The sequence below is a fragment of the Phyllobates terribilis genome, unplaced genomic scaffold (assembly GCF_046119375.1).
Source record: "Phyllobates terribilis strain yellow unplaced genomic scaffold, ASM4611937v1 Scaffold_11__3_contigs__length_659146591, whole genome shotgun sequence".
NCBI lineage: Eukaryota > Metazoa > Chordata > Amphibia > Anura > Dendrobatidae > Phyllobates > Phyllobates terribilis.
In genome coordinates, this window is record NW_027362771.1 from 117,483,495 (window position 1) to 117,511,393 (window position 27,899).

The following is a 27,899-nucleotide window of genomic DNA, read 5'->3' on the forward strand; positions in this document are numbered from 1 at the left end:
ATCCTGTGTGTCTTTTGCTGAATAGGGCTCCGGCACAGGACAACTTCCATGGAAACCCATGTAAACAGTTACATAGGTTTTTATGGAATACCAGCAGGATTGAAGCAGAATTTTTAAAATAAGTATATGGAGAATATACCTATTTTAAAAAGTTCTCTTCAGTTAATGGCACTAATGCCCATGTGATCCAACCCCTTTAATGACATTATATTAGTGATGGCAAAAGACATTGGTCCTTGATGGGACACCAAAAAAACAGTCTTTTCCAAAACAGATAATAACAGAAGAAATAAACTGAATCAGTCCATCCAAGCTATGGCACTTAGTTTATCTATCCAATGGGCCCTAAAGACAATTTTAGGCTGCCTTCACACTTTGTGGATTTGCAGCGGAGTTTCCATGCAGATCATCAGCGTGGAAATTCCATGGCATTTACAGAAGCCAACAGTGGCAATGGTTTTTATCCAAAACACATTCTCACTTCGTGGAAAAATTCAGAATCTGACATGAGGTGTGAAATTGGCTTCAGCAGCAGCATGTCAGTATGTGCAGAATATCCGATATGCGAAATTCATTGCAGTCAATGGACGGGTGAATTCCGCAGCAAATTCCTTATCTAAATCCGCCTGGATGCAGATGCGACATTTGACACTGCAGTTTTGCTGCAGACTGTTTGCAGCAGACAGCCCACAGCGAACTCGCCAAGTGTGAAGGTAGCTTTAAAATGTGGCACTGATAATTAGTATCTTGTTGGTATTTTGCATGTTCATTTTGTGTTTGTTAAAGTTTTTACAGCAAATAATATAAAATCTGGTTATTCTGGAAACTATTCTGTTTTATGTCATAAATTGGCACATGTGTAGATTTTTACTAAAAGGTATACAATCATGGGTTAAAACATACCAGAATTTGGCTTCAAATTTAAAGCCAAAGGTAATAGGAAATGAAGAGCCATTTTCGGAGCCAAAAGAGCCGACTCTTTTTGGTGAGCCGATCCAAAAGAGCCGGCTCACCAAAAAATCGCATTTTACCCATCACTAGAAATCTTACAGTGGGGGAGAGGGCAAGTAAAGTGCAGGGCCTGCGACTGGCAAGATTATATATAAATTATATCCACCCAGAGGTCGCTCTCTATGCTGCTCCTGGGGGTGCTGTCATTTCTAGCACACATTTCCTGAAATGACGGGGCACCACAGTTGAGAAGAAGAACATCATGATGATGGACAATGGCAGGTCTGACGTATCAGAGCAGAAAGCTTCCTCAAAAGCAAGATATGTGATATGAGATAAAACCTGAGCACAGAATAAAATCCATTGTGCTTTCTAACTGTGCAATAATTTTGATCTTCATCTATTCCTATATACATCAGCATGTATCCGGGGTTACTTACAGTTTAAAATACTTCCATTTCTTAATTAAAGTAATCTTTTGAAATCTCTATGTCAGCTTGCCTCTGTATGGATAAAACCTATATTGGAAATGAAAGCTATTGGCTAGTCCCTTCTTTTAATTCAGCCTACTGCCTAAATATAAATATCCAGCATATGAAAAGAGATAGTAAGGCACCAGTCACACTATGCAGCTTTCAATTGTCGAGCACTAATCGCTGCACTCTGCATATGAAAGAGTGTAAGCCTGGAAACCAGGTAGACAGGGCACTAGCCGTGTGCATGCGAGCCAGGTGGTGCAAATTTCATATATAGTGAAACCTAAGCCATAAAAGCTATAGAAATGGAACAGATAATGCACTCACCAACAGTGTTGCTTGATAATAGTCCTGTTTATTCGGGATTACACATGCGGAGGGGTGGTGCAGGTTCTGGGGTGCGGGGGGTAAGAGGACAACGGCCGTTTCGCACGAGTCCTGCGCTTCAACGGGTAGTCATGTATGATTAAAGTTTAAAGCTACGTTCACACTTCCACATTCCGTCTGTGTGTTCCCTTTAGAAGAACAGAAAAGCGGAATTGATGTCAAAACCAGATTTGTAAAACTGCTGTGAATGGAAGCAGCGGGAATCCCAATATTTGTCCGTTTTTAAAAAGGAATCAAGGTTCTGTATGATACACTTCTGCTTTAAAAATGGAAATGTAAAGGAACGCAGACTGAACCCATAGTAATCACTGCTGGACCTTTGCTTATGTTTGCATCTGTTATGCAACGGATCCATTTTGGACATTAATTCCATATGTCTGTTCCTCTAACAGACAAGCAGAACGTCAAAATGGAAGTGTGAATGTAGACTTAGACTGCTCTCGGGCGGCTGTAATGTGGTCACATTATAGAGACTATATTGCTATTGAAATTTCCAGCCTTCCTGACCTACGATGCTAATGAAATCTATGGTTCCCCGATTGCTAATGGAACCTATGGTTGTCATTGGAATCATAAGAGGTCTGGACATTGTTGGCATATTCACAAAAAATATACTGTCAAACTACGTTCTTTATGTTATGGAAAAGAAGTGGATTTTCACCTCAGATGTCACCAGTGGCGTAACTTGAAACTTGTGGGCCCCAATGCACAATCTCCCAACAAGACCCCCAACTATCATGGATTTATAATAGTATGGGTCTTTTCATGTGAGCTCTTAGGTCTTTCAACCTTTTGGGCTTCCGAGGCTTCAGGGCCCTAGTGCAACTGCAACCCTGCTATGTATAGTGTAATGGCCGTGTCTGACAAAGCAGGAACATGGTCTGATCATACCACATCTCCTGGGCAGGGAAGGAAGCAAAAGAGTATACAGACAGGACAGTATTGGATCACAGCTGATTCTTTTTGTGAGGTAAAACAAGTTTTTAAACAGGCAAGGAGATGTTTTTTCTTAGGCCACATTCACACATTCAATATTTGGAGAGTTTTTTACCTCAGTATATGTAAGTCAAAACTAGGAGTGGAACAATCAGAGGCAAAGTATAATAGAAACACATCACCACTTCTGTATTTATCACCCACTGATTTGACATACTGATGTAAAATACTGACCAAATACTGAACGTTTGAATGTGGCTTTGCAGAAATAATCAACTGTGATCCCATGCTGTCCTGTCTGTATACTCTTTTTTTGCTTCCTCCCCTGCCCAGGAGATGTGTTATGATCAAACCATGTTCCTGTACAGTCAGGCACAGCCATTACACAGTACACAGCAGGGGCACATTTATAAGATTATCTCAGCACAGGAACATTTTATTTAAACACATCCAACTGTGGAACGTATTATTATTCCAAGATCTATTGATTAAAATGTACTTTGTTTGTGGGAAGACCCCTTTAAGGTGCTTTCTAAGTATGACAGATTGTTGCAAGCTTTCACGGCTTTTGAAGTGGTGCAGAAGTTGATAAAATAGAAAATGCATACAGTGCTGGCCAAAAGTATTGGCACCCCTGCAATTCTGTCAGATAATACTCAGTTTCTTCCTGAAAATGATTGCAATCACAAATTCTTTGGTATTATTCTCTTCATTTAATTTGTCTTCAATGAAAAAAGCACAAAAAGAATTGTCCTAAAGCCAAATTGGATATAATTCCACACCAAACCTAAAAAAGGGGTGGACAAAAGTATTGGCACCCTTTGAAAAATCATGTGATGCTTCTCTAATTCGTGTAATTAACAGCATCTGTAACTTACCTGTGGCACCTAACAGGTGTTGGCAATAACTAAATCACACTTGCAGTCAGTTAACATGGATTAAAGTTGACTCAACCTCTGTCCTGTGTCCTTGTGTGTACCACATTGAGCATGGAGAAAAGAAAGAAGACCAAAGAACTGTCTGAGGACTTGAGAAACCAAATTGTGAGGAAGCATGAGCAATCTCAAGGCTACAAGTCCATCTCCAAAGACCTGAATGTTCCTGTGTCTTCCGTGAGCAGTGTCATCAAGAAGTTTAAAGCCCATGGCACTGTGACTAACCTCCCTAGATGTGGACGAAAAAGAAAAATTGACGAGAGATTTCAACGCAAGATTGTGTGGATGGTGGATAAAGAACCTCGACTAGCATCCAAACAAGTTCAAGCTGCCCTGCAGTTCAAGGGCACAACAGTGTCAACCCGTACTATCCGTCGGCATCTGAATGAAAAGGGACTGTATGGTAGGATACCCAGGAAGACCCCACTTCTTATCCAGAGACATAAAAAAGCCAGGCTGGAGTTTGCCAAAACTTACCTGAGAAAGTCTAAAACGTTTTGGAAGAATGTTCTCTGGTCAGATGAGACAAAAGTAGAGCTTTTTGGGAAAAAGCATCAACATAGAGTGTACAGGATAAAAAAAGAGGCATTCAAAAAAAAGAACACGGTCCCTACAGTCAAACATGGCGGAGGTTCCCTGATGTTTTGGGGTTGCTTTGCTGCCTCTGGCACTGGACTGCTTGACCGTGTGCATGGCATTATGAAGTCTGAAGACTACCAACAAATTTTGCAGCATAATGTAGGGCCCAGTGTGAGAAAGCTGGGTCTCCCTCAGAGGTCATGGGTCTTCCAGCAGGACAATGACCCAAAACACACTTCCAAAAGCACTATAAAATGGTTTGAGAGAAAGCCCTGGAGACTTCTAAGGTGGCCAGCAATGAGTCCAGACCTGAATCCCATAGAACACCTGTGGAGAGATCTTAAAATGTGTAGCGCCGGCTTCCCTGCCCTCTGCTAGGCAGGGATGCTGTTCCCCTCACCCCTCTGCTCCGAGCCCGGCGTCCTCCTCCCGCTCTGCTGGCAGCGCGCGCTCCTTCCCGGCCACTGTGCTTAGGGCGCGCGCGCGCTCCCTCCCTCTTAAAGGGGCCGCGCGCGCCGTCCTAAGGAGTCCCCGGCCAATGGCCGGAGGACTTCACCATATATAAGGCACCTCCTCCAAAATGGAGGTGCCCGAGCAATGTTGTTGCACTGTTCACTACTCTGCTTCAGCCCTCAGGTCCCATTGCCAGTTACCTGCCAGTTACCTGCCAGAAACCTGCCAGTTTGCTGTCTGTTTCCTGCCTGACATTCCTCCTACCTGCTTGCTAGCCTGAGGTCCGACGGTCTGCCTTCCTACTCCTGTCAGTCTGTCTATGGACCAGCCTGCCCGCTCACCTGGGAGCGCACATCTGCTACCTGCCTGCTAGCCTACCTGGAGGCTCCGCCGTCACGTGCTGTGACCACCTGCCATTCCAGAGACTCCTGCCCGCTCACCTGGGAGCGCGCATCTGCTACCTGCCTGCTAGCCTACCTGGAGGCTCCGCCGTCACGTGCTGTGACCACCTGCCAATCCAGAGACTCCTGCCCGCTCACCTGGGAGCGCTCATCTGCTGCCTGTCTGTTGGCCTACCTGGAGGTTCCGCCGTCACGTGCTGTGACCACCTGCCATTCCAGAGACTCCTGCCCGCTCACCTGGGAGCGCTCATCTGCTGCCTGTCTGTTGGCCTACCTGGAGGCTCCGCCGTCACATGCTGTGACCACCCGTTTATCCAGAGACTCTCGCTTGCTCACCTGGGAGCACACATCTACCATCTGCCTGCTAGCCTACCTGGAGGCTCAGCCATCACAGGTCGTACCTACCCTTTACCCAGAGACTGCCCCGGTCACTTGCCGTGACCTCCTGCCCGTTCATCCAGAGACTACCCCGGTCACTTGCCGTGACCTCCAGCCCGTTCACCCAGAGACTGTCCCGGTCACCTGCTGTGACTGCCTGCCCGTCTTCCCTGGTCGCCACCCGCTCCCTTACAAGGACCGCCCCCTTGTATAGTAGCTCAGAGGTTCCGCCTCCCAGACCCGTTACAGTTTACTCGGGCCATGGAACCCGGTGGCACCCAAGCTCCCTCACTCTCGGACCTGTGTCATGAACTGTCCCGTCAGAGGTCCCAACAGGAGTCCATCCTGGGTCACCTGCGGAATGTCAATTCTCGCCTGGACACTCTGACTGCTCCACCAGCAACCACCGCCAGTGCCATGAGTCGCAATCCGGCAGCTCCGCTGCCCACCAATACTATGGTATCCTACCCCGGACCCCGGCTTTCTGCACCTCCTCGCTTCGGAGGCGGCTCCGCTCAGGCTCGGGGCTTTATAAATCAGTGCACCCTGCACTTTGAACTCCTGTCCCACCAGTTTAACTCCGACCGGGCCAAAATTGCCTTCATCATGTCCCATCTCACCGGGGAGGCCCTGGCCTGGCTAAATCCTCTATGGGAGAGAGGAGACCCCCTGGTGTCCGACTTGCCTGCCTTTCTCACGGCTTTCCGGAAAGTCTTCGACGAACCCGGACGGAAGACCTCATCCGCATCATCTCTGCTACGCCTCCGTCAGGGAAGTCTCACCGTGGGCCAATATGCCATACGGTTCCGTACCCTTGCCTCGGAGCTAGCCTGGGATAACGACGCTCTGGTATCTGTCTTCTGGGAGGGTCTGTCCGGCCGTATTAAAGATGAACTCGCCGGTCGAGACATTCCTACCACTCTCGATGACCTAATAACTCTTGCCACCCGGATTGACCTACGGTTCCAGGAGCGTGCCAAAGAAGTCACCCGTGAGAGGAGGTTTCCACGTCTAGCTCCTACTTTTCAGAAACCCGTCACTCCCTCCGTTTCTCCCCAGGTACACTCTCCTGAGCCTATGCAGGTCGACCAGACCAAGATGGTCAAAACCCGTCAGGACTTACGCCGTGCCGAGGGGAGCTGCTTCTACTGTGGCAGTAAGGAGCACCGGATCCGTACCTGCCCGGAGAGGTCGGGAAACGCCTGTGTCTAGGTTCGCTCAGAGAGGTCGACCTAGACAAGAATAAATCCTCTCCATCTCTGCTGCTGTCAGTCTCAATTATCTGCGGGAAGAATCGTTATTTCGAACTAGCCCAACTTGACTCTGGAGCGGCCGGGAATCTTATTTCACAGGCCCTGGTAGAAAAATACCGCATTCCCACCAAACCTCTGGCTATACCATTATCTGTCGCTGCTGTGGATGGGGGCCTCTTACCACGTCCCATCCAACTCATCACCGAATCCATAACTCTGCAGGTGGGAATGCTGCATTCTGAGAGCATCATTTTTCATGTTCTGCCTGGACTCTCTCACGCCCTCTTACTAGGTCTACCTTGGCTCCAGAGACATGCACCCATGCTTGACTGGCAGACCGGAGAAGTCCTTCGCTGGGGACAGGACTGTCATAAGACTTGTTTGGTTCCTGTTCATCCCGCCCGTCCTTCTCCTACCCCAACTAATCTACCTGGACTTCCGATTCCCTATTGGTCATTTGCTGATGTCTTTAATAAAAAGGAGGCAGAGACATTACCCCCTCATAGACCATACGACTGTCCTATCGACCTGTTACCCGGTACTACACCTCCCCGTGGGCGTATTTACCCATTGTCCGCTGCTGAGACCCGGTCGATGTCCGAATATATTGAGGAGAATTTGGCCAGGGGATTCATCCGGAAATCTACCTCCCCGGCGGGAGCAGGATTCTTTTTCGTAAAAAAGAAGGACGGCTCTCTCCGTCCCTGTATAGACTATAGAGGCCTTAACCAGATCACGGTGAAGAATAAGTACCCCCTTCCGCTCATTCCAGAATTATTTGATCGTCTGAGGGGGGCTAGAATCTTCACCAAACTGGACCTCCGTGGGGCGTACAACCTGGTCCGTATCCGTCAAGGGGATGAATGGAAGACTGCATTCAACACCCGGGACGGCCACTATGAATATCTGGTAATGCCCTTTGGTCTCTGTAACGCTCCTGCCGTCTTTCAAGAGTTGGTCAATGACATCTTCCGGGACCTTCTCTACTCCTGCGTAGTGGTGTACCTGGACAACATCTTGGTCTTCTCTCCGGATCTCCAGACTCACCGGAGAGACGTTCGTCAGGTCCTGCTCAGGCTCAGGCAGAATCATCTCTTCGCTAAATATGAGAAGTGCCTCTTTGAGCAGACCTCGCTTCCGTTTTTGGGCTACATTATTTCTCAGACCGGCCTACGAATGGATCCAGAGAAACTGTCTGCCATCGAGAAATGGCCCCGACCGGAGGGGTTGAAGGCCATTCAGCGGTTCCTGGGCTTCGCCAACTACTACCGCCTCTTCATACCGCACTTCTCTTCCCGGACTGCCCCAATTTCCGCGCTCACCCGTAAGGGCACTAATCCCAGAGAGTGGCCGCCCGAAGCAGAGGAGGCCTTTCTTTCCTTAAAACAGGCCTTCTCTTCCGCCCCGGTGCTGCATCGCCCAGATGGCAACAAGCAGTTCTTCCTGGAGGTTGACACCTCCTCCTCTGGAGCCGGAGCGGTACTTACCCAAAAATCATCTTCCGGGAGAATGGTAACTTGTGGCTTCTTCTCCAAACTCTTCTCCTCTTCTGAGCGCAACTATTCCATAGGAGATCGAGAGTTATTGGCCATCAAGCTGGCATTGGAGGAGTGGCGTTACCTGCTCGAAGGGGCTCTTCACCCGGTAATAATTTACACTGACCACAAGAACTTGGCTTACCTCCAGCATGCCTAGAGACTTAACCCGCGCCAAGCTCGGTGGTCCTTGTTTTTTGTTCGCTTTGATTTTATTCTTCATTTTCGCCCGGCTGACAAAAACATCAAGGCGGACGCCTTGTCCCGATCCTTTCTGGTGTCTGATCTCGAGGAAGAACCGAAACACATCATCGATCCCGCCAGAGTAATGCAGGTGGCTCCCGTGAGTCTAAATCGTCTCCCTCCCGGTAAGACGTTCGTATCAGTACCTGATCGGGAGAAGATCCTACACTGGGGTCACTCGTCTAAACTAGCTGGCCACGCCGGTCAGAAAAAGACCCTCCAGCTTATTACCCGGCACTACTGGTGGCCTACCCTGCACAAGGACGTAATAGACTTTGTTTCTGCCTGTGTGTCCTGCGCCCGCAACAAGGTTCCGAGACATCTGCCAGCCGGTCGCCTCCTTCCGCTCCCAGTACCTGCTGCCCCCTGGCAGCATATAGCAATGGACTTTATAACTGATCTCCCCGTCTCTGCCGGTTGTACGGTCATTTGGGTGGTCGCTGACCGCTTTTCCAAGATGGCTCATTTCGTTCCCCTGCCAGGCCTCCCGTCTGCACCCGAGCTGGCTAAAGACTTTATCCGCCACATCTTCCGTCTTCATGGACTGCCCCTCCACATTGTGTCAGATCGTGGGGTACAGTTCACCTCACGCTTCTGGAGAGCCACTTGTAAACTGCTAGACGTCACCCTGGACTTCTCCTCCGCTTACCACCCACAGTCTAATGGTCAAGTGGAGCGGATCAATCAGAACCTGACCAGTTACCTCCGGCACTTCGTTAATGCCCACCATTCAGACTGGGTGGATCTCCTGCCATGGGCCGAATTTTCTTACAACAATCACGAGAGTGAATCTTCCTCCAAATCCCCGTTTTTTGTTGTCTTCGGTCAGCATCCTCGGATCCCATTTCCCGTCTCCACCTCGGTGGACAATCCGGCTGCGGAATCTCTTGTTAACAAATTTTCCTCCATATGGGAGAGTACCCGGTCCGCACTCCTTCTGTCTTCTGAGCGTATGAAAAGACATGCTGACAAAAAACGTCTGGATCCTCCTCAATTCCGTCCAGGGGATAAGGTCTGGCTCTCGTCCAAGTATGTCCGGCTCAAGATTCCTTCCTATAAGTTAGGGCTTCGGTTCATCGGTCCTCTGGAGGTCATCAGTCAGATCAACCCGGTGGCCTATAAATTGAAACTCCCGGCCAACTTGCGGATCCCTAACTCCTTCCATGTATCTCTCCTCAAACCTGTGGTACTTAACTCTTTTTCCAAGTCTACAGGTACGCCTCCTGCTCCGGTTTCCGCTGAAAACGAATTTGAGGTAGAGAACATTCTGGCCACCAAAAGGGTAAGAGGGAAGACCTTTTTTCTAGTAGATTGGAAGGGGTTTGGTCCTGAAGAGAGAACGTGGGAGCCCCGGGAGAACATCCATGCCCCTCTCATCCTAGCTAAATTTCTCTCTGGCCTAAAAAAGGGGGGGCCTAAAGGGGGGGGTACTGTAGCGCCGGCGTCCCTGCCCTCTGCTAGGCAGCGACGCTGTTCCCCTCACCCCTCTGCTCCGAGCCCGGCGTCCTCCTCCCGCTCTGCTGGCAGCGCGCGCTCCTCCCCGGCCACTGTGCTTAGGGCGCGCGCTCGCTCCCTCCCTCTTAAAGGGGCTGCGCGCGCCGTCCTAAGGAGTCCCCGGCCAATGGCCGGAGGACTTCACCATATATAAGGCACCTCCTCCAAAATGGAGGTGCCCGAGCAATGTTGTTGCACTGTTCACTACTCTGCTTCAGCCCTCAGGTCCCGTTGCCAGTTACCTGCCAGTTACCTGCCAGAAACCTGCCAGTTTGCTGTCTGTTTCCTGCCTGACATTCCTCCTACCTGCTTGCTAGCCTGAGGTCCGACGGTCTGCCTTCCTACTCCTGTCAGTCTGTCTATGGACCAGCCTGCCCGCTCACCTGGGAGCGCACATCTGCTACCTGCCTGCTAGCCTACCTGGAGGCTCCGCCGTCACGTGCTGTGACCACCTGCCATTCCAGAGACTCCTGCCCGCTCACCTGGGAGCGCACATCTGCTACCTGCCTGCTAGCCTACCTGGAGGCTCCGCCGTCACGTGCTGTGACCACCTGCCATTCCAGAGACTCCTGCCCGCTCACCTGGGAGCGCTCATCTGCTGCCTGTCTGTTGGCCTACCTGGAGGTTCCGCCGTCACGTGCTGTCACCACCTGCCATTCCAGAGACTCCTGCCCGCTCACCTGGGAGCGCTCATCTGCTGCCTGTCTGTTGGCCTACCTGGAGGCTCCGCCGTCACATGCTGTGACCACCCGTTTATCCAGAGACTCTCGCTTGCTCACCTGGGAGCACACATCTACCATCTGCCTGCTAGCCTACCTGGAGGCTCAGCCATCACAGGTCGTACCTACCCTTTACCCAGAGACTGCCCCGGTCACTTGCCGTGACCTCCTGCCCGTTCATCCAGAGACTACCCCGGTCACTTGCCGTGACCTCCAGCCCGTTCACCCAGAGACTGTCCCGGTCACCTGCTGTGACTGCCTGCCCGTCTTCCCTGGTCGCCACCCGCTCCCTTACAAGGACCGCCCCCTTGTATAGTAGCTCAGAGGTTCCGCCTCCCAGACCCGTTACAAAATGGCAGTTTGGAGAAGGCACCCTTCAAATATCAGGGACCTGGAGCAGTTTGCCAAAGAAGAATGGTCTACAATTCCAGCAGAGCATTGTAAGAAACTCATTGATGGTTACCGGAAGCGGTTGTTCGCAGTTATTTTGGCTAAAGGTTGTGCAACCAAGTATTAGGCTGAGGGTGCCAATAATTTTGTCTGGCCCATTTTTGGAGTTTTGTGTGAAATGATCAATGATTTGATTTTTGCTTCATTCTCTTTTGTGTTTTTTCCTTGCAAGCAAATTAAATGAAGATAATAATACCAAATAATTTGTGATTGCAATCATTTTCAGGAAGAAACTGAGTATTATCTGACTGAATTGCAGGGGTGCCAATACTTTTGGCCAGCACTGTATAAGATTGAAGTAATTTTTGCTGGTGAACGTCTAGGCCTGTTTTCTTACATTTGATCTGTAAATTATCGTTGCATAATATTTTTGATGTAGAAAACCTTCAGTGTTTTTCTAAGTGAGACAAAGGACAAACTTTAGTAAATTAGAGAACTACATTGCTAGCTATGGTTTCCGCGCATATTTACATTTATATAAAAAAATTACAATATATCAGTTTTCATGGGTCTGTTACCTCCTGTATAATGACTTAGAAATGTTGTGTATAGAGTCTGCTTTATAATAAGTTTTTTTGTTTTTTCTCTCTCTACAGTTATGCATAGAAATCCGTTTGGGATGGACATCTGTTGTCGGAAGGGTTCACGCAGTCCACTCCAGCAACTCTACAATCCAACGCAGGTAGGTAATTAAATGCCTATCATACGAGATGTCAGACATATATCTATTAAAACAGCATTTGTTTAGATTGGAGGACAGTCCAATGTGTTTCGTGGTCTCTTACTGTAGCCTCTGTTGAATATACACCCCAAATTGATATTAACTTGCCCCTTATCCTTTGTTCTCCCAAGGAGACTGGCAGTGACTTATTCCCCTCGCCTTATCAAAATGAACATGCTTGCCCGGCCAAGCAGATCATACATGTCTATGGTGGCATCAGAGACCTTTATTTCATATGGATGACCAGTTTTAGGAAGGGAGATTTCATTGTAAGCCACAAGGACAGGGACTGTATCAAATATATAAGCATCGAAGCATTATGCAGTAACCAACAGTATTATTTTTATGGTTACAGGTGAACTATAAAATCAATTTATATGTTCTTCTAAGTAGTAATATAACCAGTCATGAGTCACTAATGATCCACAATACATTACATTTGTTTTATTGTAACCTTCTGTTGCCCTTTTTGCTTAGAAAACATTTATTCTGGCTGCGATAGAATTAAATGTCTCGCTCTAGTAAAAGCTTTTATGTATCTCTACTCACAGCTATCAAACATAGAAATACATCAGTTTCTACTCAAAAAGGCATTTTATTTTTATGACCAAGGACCAGCTAAATAATGATTTCACCAGACACCTCTAGCAATATAATTATCCAGGCTTTATGATACTGCAATCCTACCCAAGTGTTGACATTGAATTGTCCCCATCCAGTCAATGACTTTGTCCGTGGTTATACGTATGGAGCTTATGTCACACACCTGCTGTCTTCTTCTTGTCTCTTGATTTCAGTCATTGACAACTCTAAAAGAAAAATATGGTAAGGGAACCGGTCATGTCGGCTAACGCTATTAGCCTGCAGATGTTGGGTTAATCTGCAGGTTAATAGCGTTAGGAGGGTGCCTGTACCCTGAAAGTGCGGCAACCGGGAGGAAATCCATTTTATTCCTCCTGGTTCTGACCACTCTTGCCAGCCAGTACCATTGGCTAGCTGCTGACTCCATGGCTTCAGCCCAGGGGCCACTGTGTAAGTCCAGGTCCCAGTACAGGTGTTAAAGGGTGAACGCTGAGTCTGGTAAATGGAGTAGCTGTCAGCGGTTGCCATTTTTTGAGCTATCAGGTGACCACTGACAGAGCCATGTGATAATCGTGTGCATATCGGTGAAAATAAATTCTTCTAGGGAAGACTATGGTCCTACGTGGTGGCACCAGATAGGGGCACAGGGAGTCACTAGTCTCATATTACTGAGCCATAGGCACACTGAGTACTTACTCGCCGTCTCTGTGTACATGATTTTGTCATGTGCATGATATATTTGTTTTAAAAAAGTAACTAATGAAGTAATGATAGTAGCCTCTATATCTACCATACACTACAGCCTATCAGATCAACCGGAGGCAGGGTCAAACACTGAAGAGCCAGGTAATGCATTGTTGTGTAGTTTATTACCTACATTATCATAGGTTCGCATGGATTCATTGGTTTTATACAATAAATATTGTATCAAAAAATGCTAAAACAGCCTCCATAAAATCCCAGTTTTCCCAATAAAGAAAGTTGTTTATTCAAGAAAAAATAAACATCCCTAAAAAAAGCCCAAATACCCTCACATATTTGGTATTGTCATCTGTAATGATGCGTACCATAACGCTATATTATTATTTAACCCACACAGTGAATGCAGCAAAAAAAAAACAATACCAGAATTGCTGTTTTTTTTATCCTATCTCACTCAAAATTAAATAAAAAGTGATTAATAAGTTAACAATGGTACCAATAAAAACTACAGCTTATTGTGCTAAAAAAAGCCCTCATAGAGCTCTGTAAATGAAAATAATTAAAAAATTATCGCTCTCAGAACATGATGCAAAAAGAAAAAATTAATTATTTTCTTGTGCAAAAAAACATAAAGAAAATATAATTTTATACTATGTGTCCCAATTTATATAATTATTTATACCTGCAGTGAATGCCATAAGAAAAACATTTTGAAAAAACAATACCAGAATTGGTGTTTATGCTCATTCGAATTCACAAAAAAATTCAACAAAAAGTAATAATTAAAGGAGTTGTTCACTACTCAGACAACCCCTTCTCAATCACTATGTTTCCCCCAAGTAAAATAATAGCATCCATACTCGCCTCCAGTGTCGGCACCGTTCCAGCGGTGTCAGCACTAGCAATCCTGGGGCTTATGTGACATCATTGTGTCACGCAATCCCTATGGACAATCAGCAGCAGCTTCATTGTCCCCTTCTTCGGAGGTAACTAACATTCAGAGGAAGTGAAAGCTGTGGCTGCTCTCTCCAGATGTCTGATTTGTCCAAAAGAGAGTATAGTGAAGTTGCTGCTGATTGGCCGCAGGGATCGCGTGACACAATGATGCCACGTGGGCCCACGGGAGAGCCAATGTTGACACCGCTGGAATGGTGCTGGCATCGGAGGTGCGTATAGGTGTTATTATTTTACTTGGGGCAAACACAGTGTCTGAGAAGGGGTTGTCTGGGAAGTGGACAATACTTTTAAGTCTTAAGTACTCGAAAATGACGCCAGTGAAAACTACAACTTATCCTGCAAATATAAGCCCGGATACAGCTGTGTTAAGAAAAAAAAAGTTATGGGTTTCAGAATATGATGCCCATCCCTTTACCCCCTCAAAAAATGTATTTAATTTTTTATTTCGTTTGACTAAAGTAAATATGTCAGATAAACTGAATAGTGAAGGCTGTTTAAAAAAATACAGAATTACCATTTATTTTAAAAATAAATGAGGAAAAGTGCAGTCTTGAAATGCTTCAAAAGATGCATTACATTTTATTGATATACAAAATTACAAGTAGAAACATACATTAGAAAAAGCATAAAATGACGACAACAGTAAAAGATTTGCCAAGTATTCGGTGCCCTACATCAAGCAAGGATCTAATGACACAAACCCACATAAGATGAATAGCAATCATGACATCATAGTCAATGCAAAGTAAGAAAATATCTGCAGGTAAGTGTTACAAATATACATTAGCCTGATATAACATACCAATGTTAGGGCACAAGAGAAGAGGCCAGCAAGAGAGAGAATCCCCGATGCGCGTTTCGCTTGTTCATATGTTATGCTTCATCATGGGGGATTTTTATTTTATTTTTTATTTCTTTTCAGTAAACTACTGACTAGTGAAGGCTGTGAAGGCTGTTTAAAAAAAAAATAAGAAAAATCCAGAAATACTATTTATTTGCACAGTTCATGTCCTAAAAAGTGATCAAATTTCACTTTATGATCTGCTTTGGGGTTCATACTCAATCATTCTAATCAGTGGATCAGTTAAAAATATGAATAGGACTAGGATATCATCCATGTGTCACCTGACTGCTGTCTGTTTTTCACTGAGCAGCTGATAAAAAGAAGCTTTGGATTTTTTGTTTTGTTGTTTATAGAAATTACACAAATGCTAAAAAAACTGACACGTGGACCAAAAATGGAAAAAATATAATGACAAAACTGGACAGCTTTTCATGTATGAGAAAAAAAGTAAACGTCTGAATGAGGTCCTTGTTACCTTCAATTATGCTCACTTACAGTTTCATGGCTTACCTGGTGTGAATGGCGCTGATAACTGGAGTCAGGTCAGTTCTAGGGACAGGATAAGCACCTGATCGGTCTGTTAAAGGGAATCTGTCACCCCCTGGGACCTATCAGAGTGCTAATATGGGCATACAGGTTATAGATATGTAAATTTATACTTACCTGTATGTCCCATCGTAGCAATCATGTGGCTGTGAAATTGCTTTTTCTAAAATTCTTTTTCCTAGGCTTGGCAACCGGGGGAAGCCAAGAAATACCCGCCTATATGCTTAATTTAAATATTCCCCCCCTCCCCTGCCCGCCCTGCACGTCACAGGGCCTTGTGACGTGCAGTCTAGGGCTGTACATCCCACGCATGCGCAATGCGCCTATAGCTTAGGGCGCATTTTTTTTCTCCCTGCCCTATTTTACTGATCTGCCACAGTGCGCAGGTGCCGGTAGTCATTGTGACTTCCGCTCCAGTGACCTCCGGCGTGCGCAACAATGAGGTTTGGTCCCCACTTCCTCCTGGCATCCTGCTATCCGGGAGGAATAGTGCATTTTAAGACTGTTCACTCTAAGTTTGCATTGTCTAATTAGATAGCATTAAAATGCCCAATGGCAGGAAAAGAAGAATGGGGCAGGTTAAACGTCAAGCTCTATGCTTTTGTTATCAAGGGAGGTAAACAGCCTCCAGAAGTGACTGGCAGAGGCACATTCCCCTCTCTGCATACAAGCTTGGCTGAAAGCATGGGAGGGATAGCTGTCAATCATCACACAAACTCTTGGCTGACAGCTATTGCATGTGGCCACTTCTGATAGGAGAGGATGGGCAATTTTATGGAAATTTGTACAATTTCTGTAAGGGCTCGTACAGATGATCGTATAGCTCAGACAAGTGTTATCAATTTTGACTGCTAGCACTAATTCCCATATTATTCTAGGAGGCCATGCACATGTCTCATTTTTTTTCTTGGTCCAAGGAAGAAAATCGCAGCATGTACGATTTGACTCCGAGAACCGGAAGGAACTCGCCCATTCAATTCTATGGGTCAGTGGAAAAAAACAAACCATACTCAGATGACTCTGATCAGAGTGTGATTAGCATAATTGGACCAATTTTCTCAGATGTGGAGAAAACAGTGGTGTGACCCTAGCCTAAGGCCACGTGCACATGTTCAGTATTTGGTGAGTTTTTTACATCTGTATGTGTAAGCCAAAACCAGGAGTGGGTGATAAATACAGAAGTGGTGACTTGTTTCTATTATACTTTTCCTCGGACTATACCACTCCTGGTTTTGGCTTACACATACTGATATAAAATACTGACCAAATACTGAATGTGTGAACATGGCCTTAATTGACAAGCAAACTGAAGTAGCAAAGACTACAAAATGCACAAGGCAGGCTTCATAATAGATGATCCAGTGATCTGAATTGCTTAGAATTTAATATGTTTTCTACTGTGCCTGAATATATCTCAGATGCCGGCTATTTAGAGATGTGTTCAGTTGTATGAATTGCAATCTGCAGCTGCAAAAGAAAAGTATCTGACAAGTACTTCGCTATTCGCTGTAATGGGGAGACACCAGAGTGGCATCTTAGGTGAATGGTTTAATCTGTGATAATTACACAGTTCTTATGTAACTATTTCTAGAGAACATATCTTCGAGAAAGGAGGGAAATGTGCTTTATAATTGTATGTTACTTCTGAAATGTAAGTACCATGGGAAATTGCTGACAGAAGCAGTTCAGAAATAATGAGAAACAGAGTACTGCGGCGTCTATGATGGCACGATTATTAACTATCTCACCATTATATGCAAGGACAGGTAAGTTCCAGTATGTTACCATATTGGCCTTATGTCCTGTAATGCTTTCTTCCCCAGTAGCCCAGGGGGCTGTGCTTACTCTAGTTGGGAAACCATCATACAGTTAAGAACTACATGGTCTTATCCTTATGTTGTTTACATGCCGCTTTTAGTACCTGACAAGTATCTTGTCTATACAGCATGACTGATATTTCAGAGTTTGAGCTTAAAGGGAATCTGTCACCAGGTTTTTGCAATCCAATCTGAGAACAGCATAATATAGGGACAGAGACCCTGATTCCAACAATGTGTTACTTACTGGGCTGCTTGCTCTATTTTTTTAACATAATTCCTGTTTTATCTGCTGCAGATCTTCTGGTTCTTGGAATGCTGAGCTCTGTATAACCCCGCCCACACCACTGATTGGTAGCTTCTGTGTACACTGCATAGGCAGAAAGCTGCCAATCAGTGGTGAAGGTGGGGTTATACAGAGCTCATAAATATGGAGGACTACATTGCAGCAGGTTTACTAGTCCTCCAGTAATAATCCACTGCTGATAAAACAGTGATTTTATCAAAACTACAGCAAGCTACCCAGTAAGTGACACATCGCTGGAACCAGGGTCTCTGTCTCTACATTTTGCTACTTTCAGATTAGGTGGCAAAACCTGGTGACAGATTGCCTTTAAAGGGACACTAATGAACTCCATATAGCCCTATTATATTTATCAGGGCTCTCGAATGAATTCTTCATATTAAGCTTGCTAGGCAACAGCTGCCTAGCAACAGGCTGAGGATGCTTTTTACTGATGTAACATCCATGTGTGCTCCAGTAAATACTGCTGGCTCATAATCTTCTGTTGGACCTGATGGATGACGTATGCAAATGTATGGTATATAGTTGCAAATGGCAAAGGCTTATGTTTGTCACATCAACAGAACAATTTTCTAAGAGTATGCGCCAAACAAAAAGGACAAAAGTTCTATGCAATCAGTGACAAACAGCCTTACCCACTTAAAAATATACATGTTATGTTCATTTAGTAGCTATTCTGAATTTTTAGATATTAAATCTGATAGGGTATTATTATGTAGTGACCTTAACTTATATATTACATACTGTACAGTTAAAAAAATACAGTAAAGTTGCAAAACTTTATGAGCTCTATATCACATGTGCTTTCTCTTTTATATTGTATCTCCATAGATAACCACTGTTATACACATAAAGCCCCACTTAATTATTGGGAATTATGGGATGAACCAGATTTGTTAACCAGAGCACAGAGCAACTGCAATGATTTACTTTTATTTTACTATTGTCTTTTCACTCCTGTCCTATGTATTGTCTTTTCACATACAGGTGCATCTCACTAAATTAGAATATCATCAAAAAGTTAATTTATTTCAGTTCTTCAATACAAAAAGTGAAACTCATTATATAGAGTCATTACAAACAGAATGATCTATTTCAAGTGTTTATTTCGGTTAATGTTGATGATTATGGCTTACAGCCAATGAAAACACAAAAGTCATTATCTCAGTAAATTAGAATACTTTATAACACCAGCTTGAAAAATGTTTTTAAAATCCGAAATGTTGGCCTACTGAAATGTATGTTCAGTAAATGCCCTCAATACTTAGTCAGGGCTCCTTTGGAACAATTACTGCATCAATGCGGCGTGGCATGGAGGCGATCAGCCTGTGGCGCAGCTGAGGTGTTATGGAAGCCCAGGTTGCTTTGATAGCAGCCTTCAGCTCGTCTGCATTGTTGGGTCTGGTGTCTCTCATCTTCCTCTTGACAATACCCCATAGATTCTCTATGGAGTTAAGGTCAAGCGAGTTTGCTGGCCAATCAAGCACAGTGATACTGTTGTTTTTAAACCAGGTATTGGTACTTTTGGCAGTGCGGACAGGTGCCAAGTCCTGCTAGAGAATGAAATTTCCATCTCCAAAAATCTTATCGGCAGAGGGAAGAATGAAGGACTCCAAAATTTCCTGGTAGACGACTGCGCTGACTTCGGTCTTGATAAAACGCAGTGGACCTACAGTCATGGCCAAAAGTTTTGAGAATGACACCAAAATTATATTTTCACATGATCTGCTGGCCTCTGGTTTTTATTAGTGTTTGTCTGATGTTTATATCACATACAGAAATATAATTGCAATCATATTATGAGTACCAATAGGTTATATTGACAGTTAGAATGAGTTAATGCAGCAAGTCAATATTTGCAGTGTTGCCCCTTCTTCTTCAAGACCTCTGTAATTCTCCCTGGCATGCTCTCAATCAACTTTTGGACCAAATCCTGACTGATAGCAGTCCATTCTTGCATAATCAATGCTTGCATTTTGCCAGAATTTGTTGGTTTTTGTTTGTCCACCCGTCTCTTGATGATTGACCACAAGTTCTCAATGGGATTAAGATCTGGGGAGTTTCCAGGCCATGGACCCAAAATCTCTATGTTTTGTTCCATGAGCCATTTTGTTATCACCTTTGCTTTATGGCAAGGTGCTCCATCATGCTGGAAAAGGCATTGTTGGGCGCCAAACTGCTCTTGGACGGTTGGGAGAAGTTGCTCTTGGAGGACATTCTGGTACCATTCTTTATTCATGGCTGTGTTTTTAGGCAAGACTGTGAGTGAGCCGATTCCCTTGGCTGAGAAGCAACCCCACACATGAATGGTTTCAGGATGCTTTACAGTTGGCATGAGACAAGACTGGTGGTAGCGCTCACCTCTTCTTCTCCGAATAAGCAGTTTTCCAGATGTCCCAAACAATCGAAAAGGGGATTCATCAGAGAAAATGACTTTGCCCCAGTCCTCAGCAGTCCACTCCCTGTACCTTTTGCAGAATATCAGTCGGTCCCTGATGTTTTTTCTGGAGAGAAGTGGCTTCTTTGCTGCCCTCCTTGAAACCAGCCCTTGCTCAAAGAGTCTCCGCCTCACAGTGCGTGCAGAAGCACTCACACCAGCCTGCTGCCATTCCTGAGCAAACTCGGCACTGCTGGTAGTCCGATCCCGCAGCTGAAACAGTTTTAAGATACGGTCCTGGCGCTTGCTGGTTTTTCTTGGGCGCCCTGGAGCCTTTTTGACAACAATGGAAGCTCTCTCCTTGAAGTTCTTGATGATGCGATAGATTGTTGACTGAGGTGCAATCTTTGTAGCTGCGATACTCTTCCCTGTTAGGCCATTTTTGTGCAGTGCAATGATGGCTGCACGTGTTTCTTTAGAGATAACCATGGTTAACTGAAGAGAAACAATGATACCAAGAACCAGCCTCCTTTTAAAGTGTCCAGTGATGTCATTCTTACTTAATCATGACTGATTGATCGCCTGCCCTGTCCTCATCAACACCCACACCTGTGTTAATGGATCAATCACTAAAACGATGTTAGCTGCTCCTTTTAAGGCAGGACTGCAATGATGTTCAAATGTGTTTTGGGGGTTAAAGTTCATTTTCTGGGCAAATATTGACTTTGCAAGTACAGTAATTGCTGTTAAGCTGATCACTCTTTGACATTCAGGAGTATATGCAAATTGCCATTACAAAAAATGAAGCAGTAAACTTTGGAAAAATTACTATTTGTCTCATTCTCAATACTTTTGGCCATGACTGTACACCAGCAGATGACATGGCTCCCCAAACCATCACTGATTGTGGAAACCTCACACTAGACCTCAAGCAGCTTGGATTGTGGCCTCTCCACTCTTCCTCCAGACTCTGGGACCTTGATTTCCAAATGAAAATTGGAACTCCGGGACCTTGTGGAGTGTGTCAATGACTGCCTTCTGGACATCTGTTAAGTCAGCAGTCTTCCCCATGATTGTGGAGCGTACTGAAACAGACTAAGGGACCTTTTTAAAAGCTTAGGAAGCCTTTGCAGGTGTTTTTTGTTAGTTATTCTAATTCACTGAGATAATGACTGTTTTCATTTGCTGTAAGACATAATCATCAATATTAACAGAAATAAACACTTGGAATAGATCATTCTGTTTGTAATGACTTTATATAATATATGAGTTTCACTTTTTTGTATTGAAGAACTGCAATAAATTAACTTTTTGATGATATTCTAATTTAGTGAGATGCCCCTGTATATTCTATATTCTTACTACTGTCTTTTCACACCTGTCCTATGCCCTTAGTACTGGCTGTTCACTGATTTATTTGTATCTGACACCCTTGACATGTTTTGTATTACACAGGACACTCCCTACAATTTTTTTTAGACACCCTGTCCACTTCAGTAATCATCCACACTTTATGGTGGTACACCATAATTTAATTTTAACATTTAAAATAACTCAAAGAGATAAAATCATTTGCAATTAACATTTTATTTATTACCGCCTAAAAGGCTTTATGCACTTTGTACTATTCCAATGGATATCAAATAAGACATGAAGCAAATTTTCTCGATAACAAAAAAAAATCTACTATTTTGTGCTGCAGATCCTATTTGCATCCAAGAAAACAGACTACAAACAAACCTGCACGGACTGGCCACAGGTCTTCCGACCCAAGTGTGACCGCTCATAGAAATATATGAAGCAGCTATCCTTAGGTCAGGAGACCCATGGCCATTCCATTAATTGCGATCAGTGCGCGTACCGTATTGCATGGATGTCTGCATGAGCCCTTAGAAAGTGTGAGAATTTTTTCAAATGGCCTAACCACTGAGACCCCAACATGTTTTCCATAGAATTGGTTTTCTCGTAAGAACCAAAGGAACTTTTTGAACATGGGTGTGACTGAAACCTCTGCACCACTATAGTTACTCCCCTGCCAAGGTGCTTCATGGTTCCTCAGCCATGATTACTATAAAATAAGACACTTTTCTAATATATTTTTATGTAGAGATTATTGGTATTCTACAGTGCCACCAACAAGTCTATAGTAATTTAGAAAAGGTAAAAATTGACATTTCAGCTCATGCCTAAGGGCAAGCTAGTGGCTAAAATTTGTCATTTTCCTTAAATCTATTTTCTTTTATATTATGTCCTTCAATCAAGATGTTGGAAGTTGAATGAACTAACAAACCGTATGTATCATGTTTAATGGCATATGAGAAGACAAAAGTGCCACTGCAGCTGTTGCCTAAGGCAGGCCATTTGGATAAAGTCTATGTTTTTTAAACTCCAGAGCTTTAATTAATCAGGATTCATACTGAAATAACATTGTTTAAAATAAACTGAATACATTTCAATGCATTCATTTGTATTTCAAGTTTCAGCAAGTTTACTGAAACCTTCTGGTCATTGGTATACTCTGTATGTGTTCTAGAGAGGATTCACATCTCGTGTTCATTGTCTAATCTTCTCGGTAAACAAGAAAGGACTTTTTTTCTGTAGATTTTGAGAAAATTACTTTTTAGCAATTATGTTTGTTTCCAGCTTCATTGGACTATCTGCTGTGATGGTAATCTCTATCACAAGTTAATTAGCAGATGACTAACAGAAGTTTTCAACTGAAATGTATACAAAGACCTTGCTTTGAGTTTCAGCCACCTAGAATTTGATACACAGCAGGTGAAATGGCGCTTCAGGTTGAATTCCACAAAACTAATCAGACAAAAGAAAATCTTTGGTACCCTACACCTGTCCGATAATATCTATGCAACTGTTAAGCCATCAGTCTATTCTGTCAGCTTTCTACAAGAGCCGTGTTAATAATAGAGCTCCTCCGTTATGGCTTAATGGCAGTCCTGTGTAGGTGATAGCCCTCCATTCATTGCCTTAGGTCACGTAAAGATTGGCAGTATATCAAAAATGCTTTTAAAACTAGGAATGTGAGCACCCATGGTATGAACATTGTACAGTAGGGATATTTAATTGGATTAGTGTATAATTCTGTTTTCAATAATGTTGATTTCTATCTATTTTTACAGGGACCAAAATAAGTGTCTTATGTCTTCCATATACAGTCATGGCCAAAAGTTTTGAGAATGACACCAAAATTATATTTTCACATGATCTGCTGGCCTCTGGTTTTTATTAGTGTTTGTCTGATGTTTATATCACATACAGAAATATAATTGCAATCATATTATGAGTACCAATAGGTTATATTGACAGTTAGAATGAGTTAATGCAGCAAGTCAATATTTGCAGTGTTGCCCCTTCTTCTTCAAGACCTCTGTAATTCTCCCTGGCATGCTCTCAATCAACTTTTGGACCAAATCCTGACTGATAGCAGTCCATTCTTGCATAATCAATGCTTGCATTTTGCCAGAATTTGTTGGTTTTTGTTTGTCCACCCGTCTCTTGATGATTGACCACAAGTTCTCAATGGGATTAAGATCTGGGGAGTTTCCACGCCATGGACCCAAAATTTCTATGTTTTGTTCCATGAGCCATTTTGTTATCACCTTTGCTTTATGGCAAGGTGCTCCATCATGCTGGAAAAGGCATTGTTGGGCGCCAAACTGCTCTTGGACGGTTGGGAGAAGTTGCTCTTGGAGGACATTCTGGAACCATTCTTTATTCATGGCTGTGTTTTTAGGCAAGACTGTGAGTGAGCCGATTCCCTTGGCTGAGAAGCAACCCCACACATGAATGGTTTCAGGATGCTTTACAGTTGGCATGAGACAAGACTGGTGGTAGCGCTCACCTCTTCTTCTCCGAATAAGCAGTTTTCCAGATGTCCCAAACAATCGAAAAGGGGATTCATCAGAGAAAATGACTTTGCCCCAGTCCTCAGCAGTCCACTCCCTGTACCTTTTGCAGAATATCAGTTGGTCCCTGATGTTTTTTCTGGAGAGAAGTGGCTTCTTTGCTGCCCTCCTTGAAACCAGCCCTTGCTCAAAGAGTCTCCGCCTCACAGTGCGTGCAGAAGCACTCACACCAGCCTGCTGCCATTCCTGAGCAAGCTCGGCACTGCTGGTAGTCCGATCCCGCAGCTGAAACAGTTTTAAGATACGGTCCTGGCGCTTGCTGGTCTTTCTTGGGCGCCCTGGAGCCTTTTTGACAACAATGGAAGCTCTCTCCTTGAAGTTCTTGATGATGCGATAGATTGTTGACTGAGGTGCAATCTTTGTAGCTGCGATACTCTTCCCTGTTAGGCCATTTTTGTGCAGTGCAATGATGGCTGCACGTGTTTCTTTAGAGATATCCATGGTTAACTGAAGAGAAACAATGATACCAAGAACCAGCCTCCTTTTAAAGTGTCCAGTGATGTCATTCTTACGTAATCATGACTGATTGATCGCCAGCCCTGTCCTCATCAACACCCACACCTGTGTTAATGGATCAATCACTAAAACGATGTTAGCTGCTCCTTTTAAGGCAGGACTGCCATGATGTTCTAATGTGTTTTGGGGGTTAAAGTTCATTTTCTGGGCAAATATTGACTTTGCAAGTACAGTAATTGCTGTTAAGCTGTTCACTCTTTGACATTCAGGAGTATATGCGAATTGCCATTACAAAAAATGAAGCAGTAAACTTTGGAAAAATTACTATTTGTCTCATTCTCAATACTTTTGGCCATGACTGTAGTCATATGACATAACAGTTTATAAAGTCAACTACATCTTACTGCCTCAACTAGGCGTATACGGCCGAAAATGATGCACGACAGAGCACACCATGACTCATTAGCACTTACGCTGCAATCTAGTTTCGTGGGGGTTCAGACTTAAGCCTCTACGGATCCACTGAACGTAGGGGCAAACGTGATCTGAACAAGTTGTGTGTGCTGCATGTTTCTGACATGTGAGCTGTGTGTGCTGCATTTGTCTGATATGTGAGTGTTGTATATGTCTGCTATATGTGCAGTGTGTGTGCTGCATGTATCTGATATGTCAGCGGTCTATGTGTGTGTGTCATGTGTGAGCAGTGTGTGTTGCATGTGTCTGACATGTCAGTGGTGTGTATGCTGCATGTGTCTGATATGTAAGCGGTGTACATGTCTGATATGTGTGCGGTGTGTGTGCTGCATGTGTCTGATATGTGAGCGATGTATATGTCTGATGTGTGTGCAGTGTTTGTGCTGCATGTGTCTGATATGTCAGCGGTCTATATGTGTGTGTGATATGTGAGCAGTGTGTCCTGCATGTGTCTGACATGTCAGCGGTGTGTGATATGTGAGCTGTGTGTGCTGCATGTGTCTGACATGTCAGCAGTGTGTGTGCTGCATGTGTCTGATATGTGAGCTGTGTATATTTCTGATATGTGTGCTGTGTGTTCTGCATGTGTCTGACATGTCAGCGGTGTGTGTGTGATATGTGAGCTGTGTGTGCTGCATGTGTCTGACATGTCAGCAGAGTAGTGTGTGTGCTGCATGTGTCTGATATGTGAGCCGTGTATATGTCTCATATGTGTGCTGTGTGTGCCTGACATGTCAGCGGTGTGTGTGCTGCATTTGTCTGATATGTGAGATGTGTATTTGTCTGATTTGTGTGCCGTGTGTGCTGCATGTGACTGATATGTCAGCGGTCTACGTGTGCTGTGTGTGTCTGATATGTGAGCTATGTGAGCTGTGTGTGCTGCATGTGTCTAATATGCCAGTGGTGTATGTGTGTTGCTGAGTGGGCGGTCCTGTCTATATTTATGTTCCTGAAATGCATTTGAAGAGTTTAGTCCACTCACGGAGTGCCAGATATCTATTCGCTGTTAATGTCTGACAAGTTCATATGCCTGTGCACCTGTAGGAGGATTACTGCAAGACTGATGAGCTGGAATCCCCATTCTCTGCACTAAACAGAATAGGACTTGAACATCAGCAGCTAGGGAATAATGCACATTTCTAAAAGTCAGTATACTGTATATGAGAATTTCATTATTTAGCCGCCACGTGACTACAATGCCATATTAGCATGATACATAGCAGCTAAAGTTTTCTTGTCATCCCTTAAAGTAGAAAAACATGACAATGCATCCCTTACACTGAAAAAAGTGGTGCACCCCTTCCAGGGCCGGCTCCAGGCTTTCGTGGGCCTCAGAAGAAAGAGTCTCAGTGGGCCCCTTTAACACATACCACAATTCATGATGCAAAGATACGGCAGAGAAATATATATATTTATATATAGTGCAATGACAAAGATTTCACTTCTTACATTACATGAGTGATATCTATTGTAAATTCTACAACATCTCAGAAACCGGCGAATCCTCGCAGCGCACAGTGCAGACTGGACAGTATAGTCCTCTATACAGTATTATGGGCACAACATAGTCCTCAGTACAGTATTATGGGCCCCATATATTGCTCCATATAAAATAATAGACCCCATATAATTCTCCATACAAAATACAGGTCCCCTTATGCTCCATGCAGAAGACCGGCCCCCATATAATGCTCCATGCAGAATACTGGTCCTCCATATAATGCTCCATGCTGTATGGGCCCCATATAATGCTCCATGCTGTATGGGCCCCATATAATGCTCCATGCTGTATGGACCCCATATAAATGCTTCATGCTGTTTGGGCCCCATATAAATGCTCTATGTTGTATGGGCCCCATATAAATGCTCCATGCTGTATGGGCCCCATATAATGCTCCCTACATAATGGACACTAAATAATGCTCCATGCTATATTGGCCCCATATAATGATCCATACCTCCATGCATAAAAAAAATCAAATACTCACCTCTCCTCGCTGCCGCTGATCAGCTCCGGACTCCTCAGCGTCACCGTCTTCCCGCTCTCTGCGCTGTGACTGCTCAGCAAAGGGCGCACTGTAAAGACGTCATCACGCTCTCTGACCTGAGATGTCACAGTCAGGAGACACAGAAGAGACAGGACCTATGGAGGAACGGGGAGAGATAAGTATTGTGCCACGGCCCTGGGCAAGTGGAGGGAATCCCACTCGCGGGCGCTGTGCCATGACTCCCCCGCTTACGGGCCCCATAACGCTCCGGTGTTCCAGATAGCGAGGGTGTTGACGCGGGCCCTGACCCTTGCTCTAATGCCTATGTCAACCTTACACATCAGAAAGCTGTCATTCTTAAAGCCTGTTGGTAAGACAACTATCCCTCCTGACCTGTCCATACAGATGAATGGTGACACCTCTCCCCTTATAACAAAAGGGTCAAGCATTGAAATTCAACATGCCTATTCAACCCTTCATTTAGTCTCTAACATTACTGGTCAGGAAGGAATTGGGGGGAGGATAGGGGATGGGGGATCCTTACTCTTTAGATGCGTAGCCAGTACCAACAAAACAAAATTAAAAGATTCGGCCTGAATTATTTTAATGTGTATGGCCATTTGAATAATTATTATATGTTGATTCACTGAGATAAGAACCTTTTCTAAGGACCATATGCAATGTTTTTAGATTTTTTTGGGTGGGAGGAGCAACATAAAGCAATAATGATGGAGTTGAATTAATAATCATATGTTCCCTACATAGGTCAGCCATTGACTTCCATTGTGAAAAACAAATACTGTACTTTTATTTCTGTGGGATTCACATTTGTTTCAAGGAGAAGTCAACTAATGTTTGCACATTTTGTAAGGTCGAAAACCTGTTTACAGCTGCTATATGGCAAGCATGTGCCAAAAGGAGACTTTTTAGCATCTTGTTGTCTATATAAACATATGGGTATGCCACAGTATACATTAATCCCCAGGATGGGGCTCTCCCTATTACTCAACAAGTGATG

General features: G+C 44.3%; 1 protein-coding gene across 2 annotated transcripts in view; it reads left to right on the forward strand.

Moving 5' to 3' along the window:
* CHST11 (carbohydrate sulfotransferase 11) overlaps positions 1–27,899 on the forward strand; it is a 276,139-nt gene that overhangs the window by 153,505 nt on the left and 94,735 nt on the right. For both annotated transcript variants that reach the window (XM_073651552.1, XM_073651551.1), the window contains exon 2: positions 11,787–11,872. In XM_073651552.1, the coding sequence (XP_073507653.1) occupies positions 11,787–11,872 (86 nt within the window). The remainder of the gene's footprint in view (positions 1–11,786; positions 11,873–27,899) is intronic.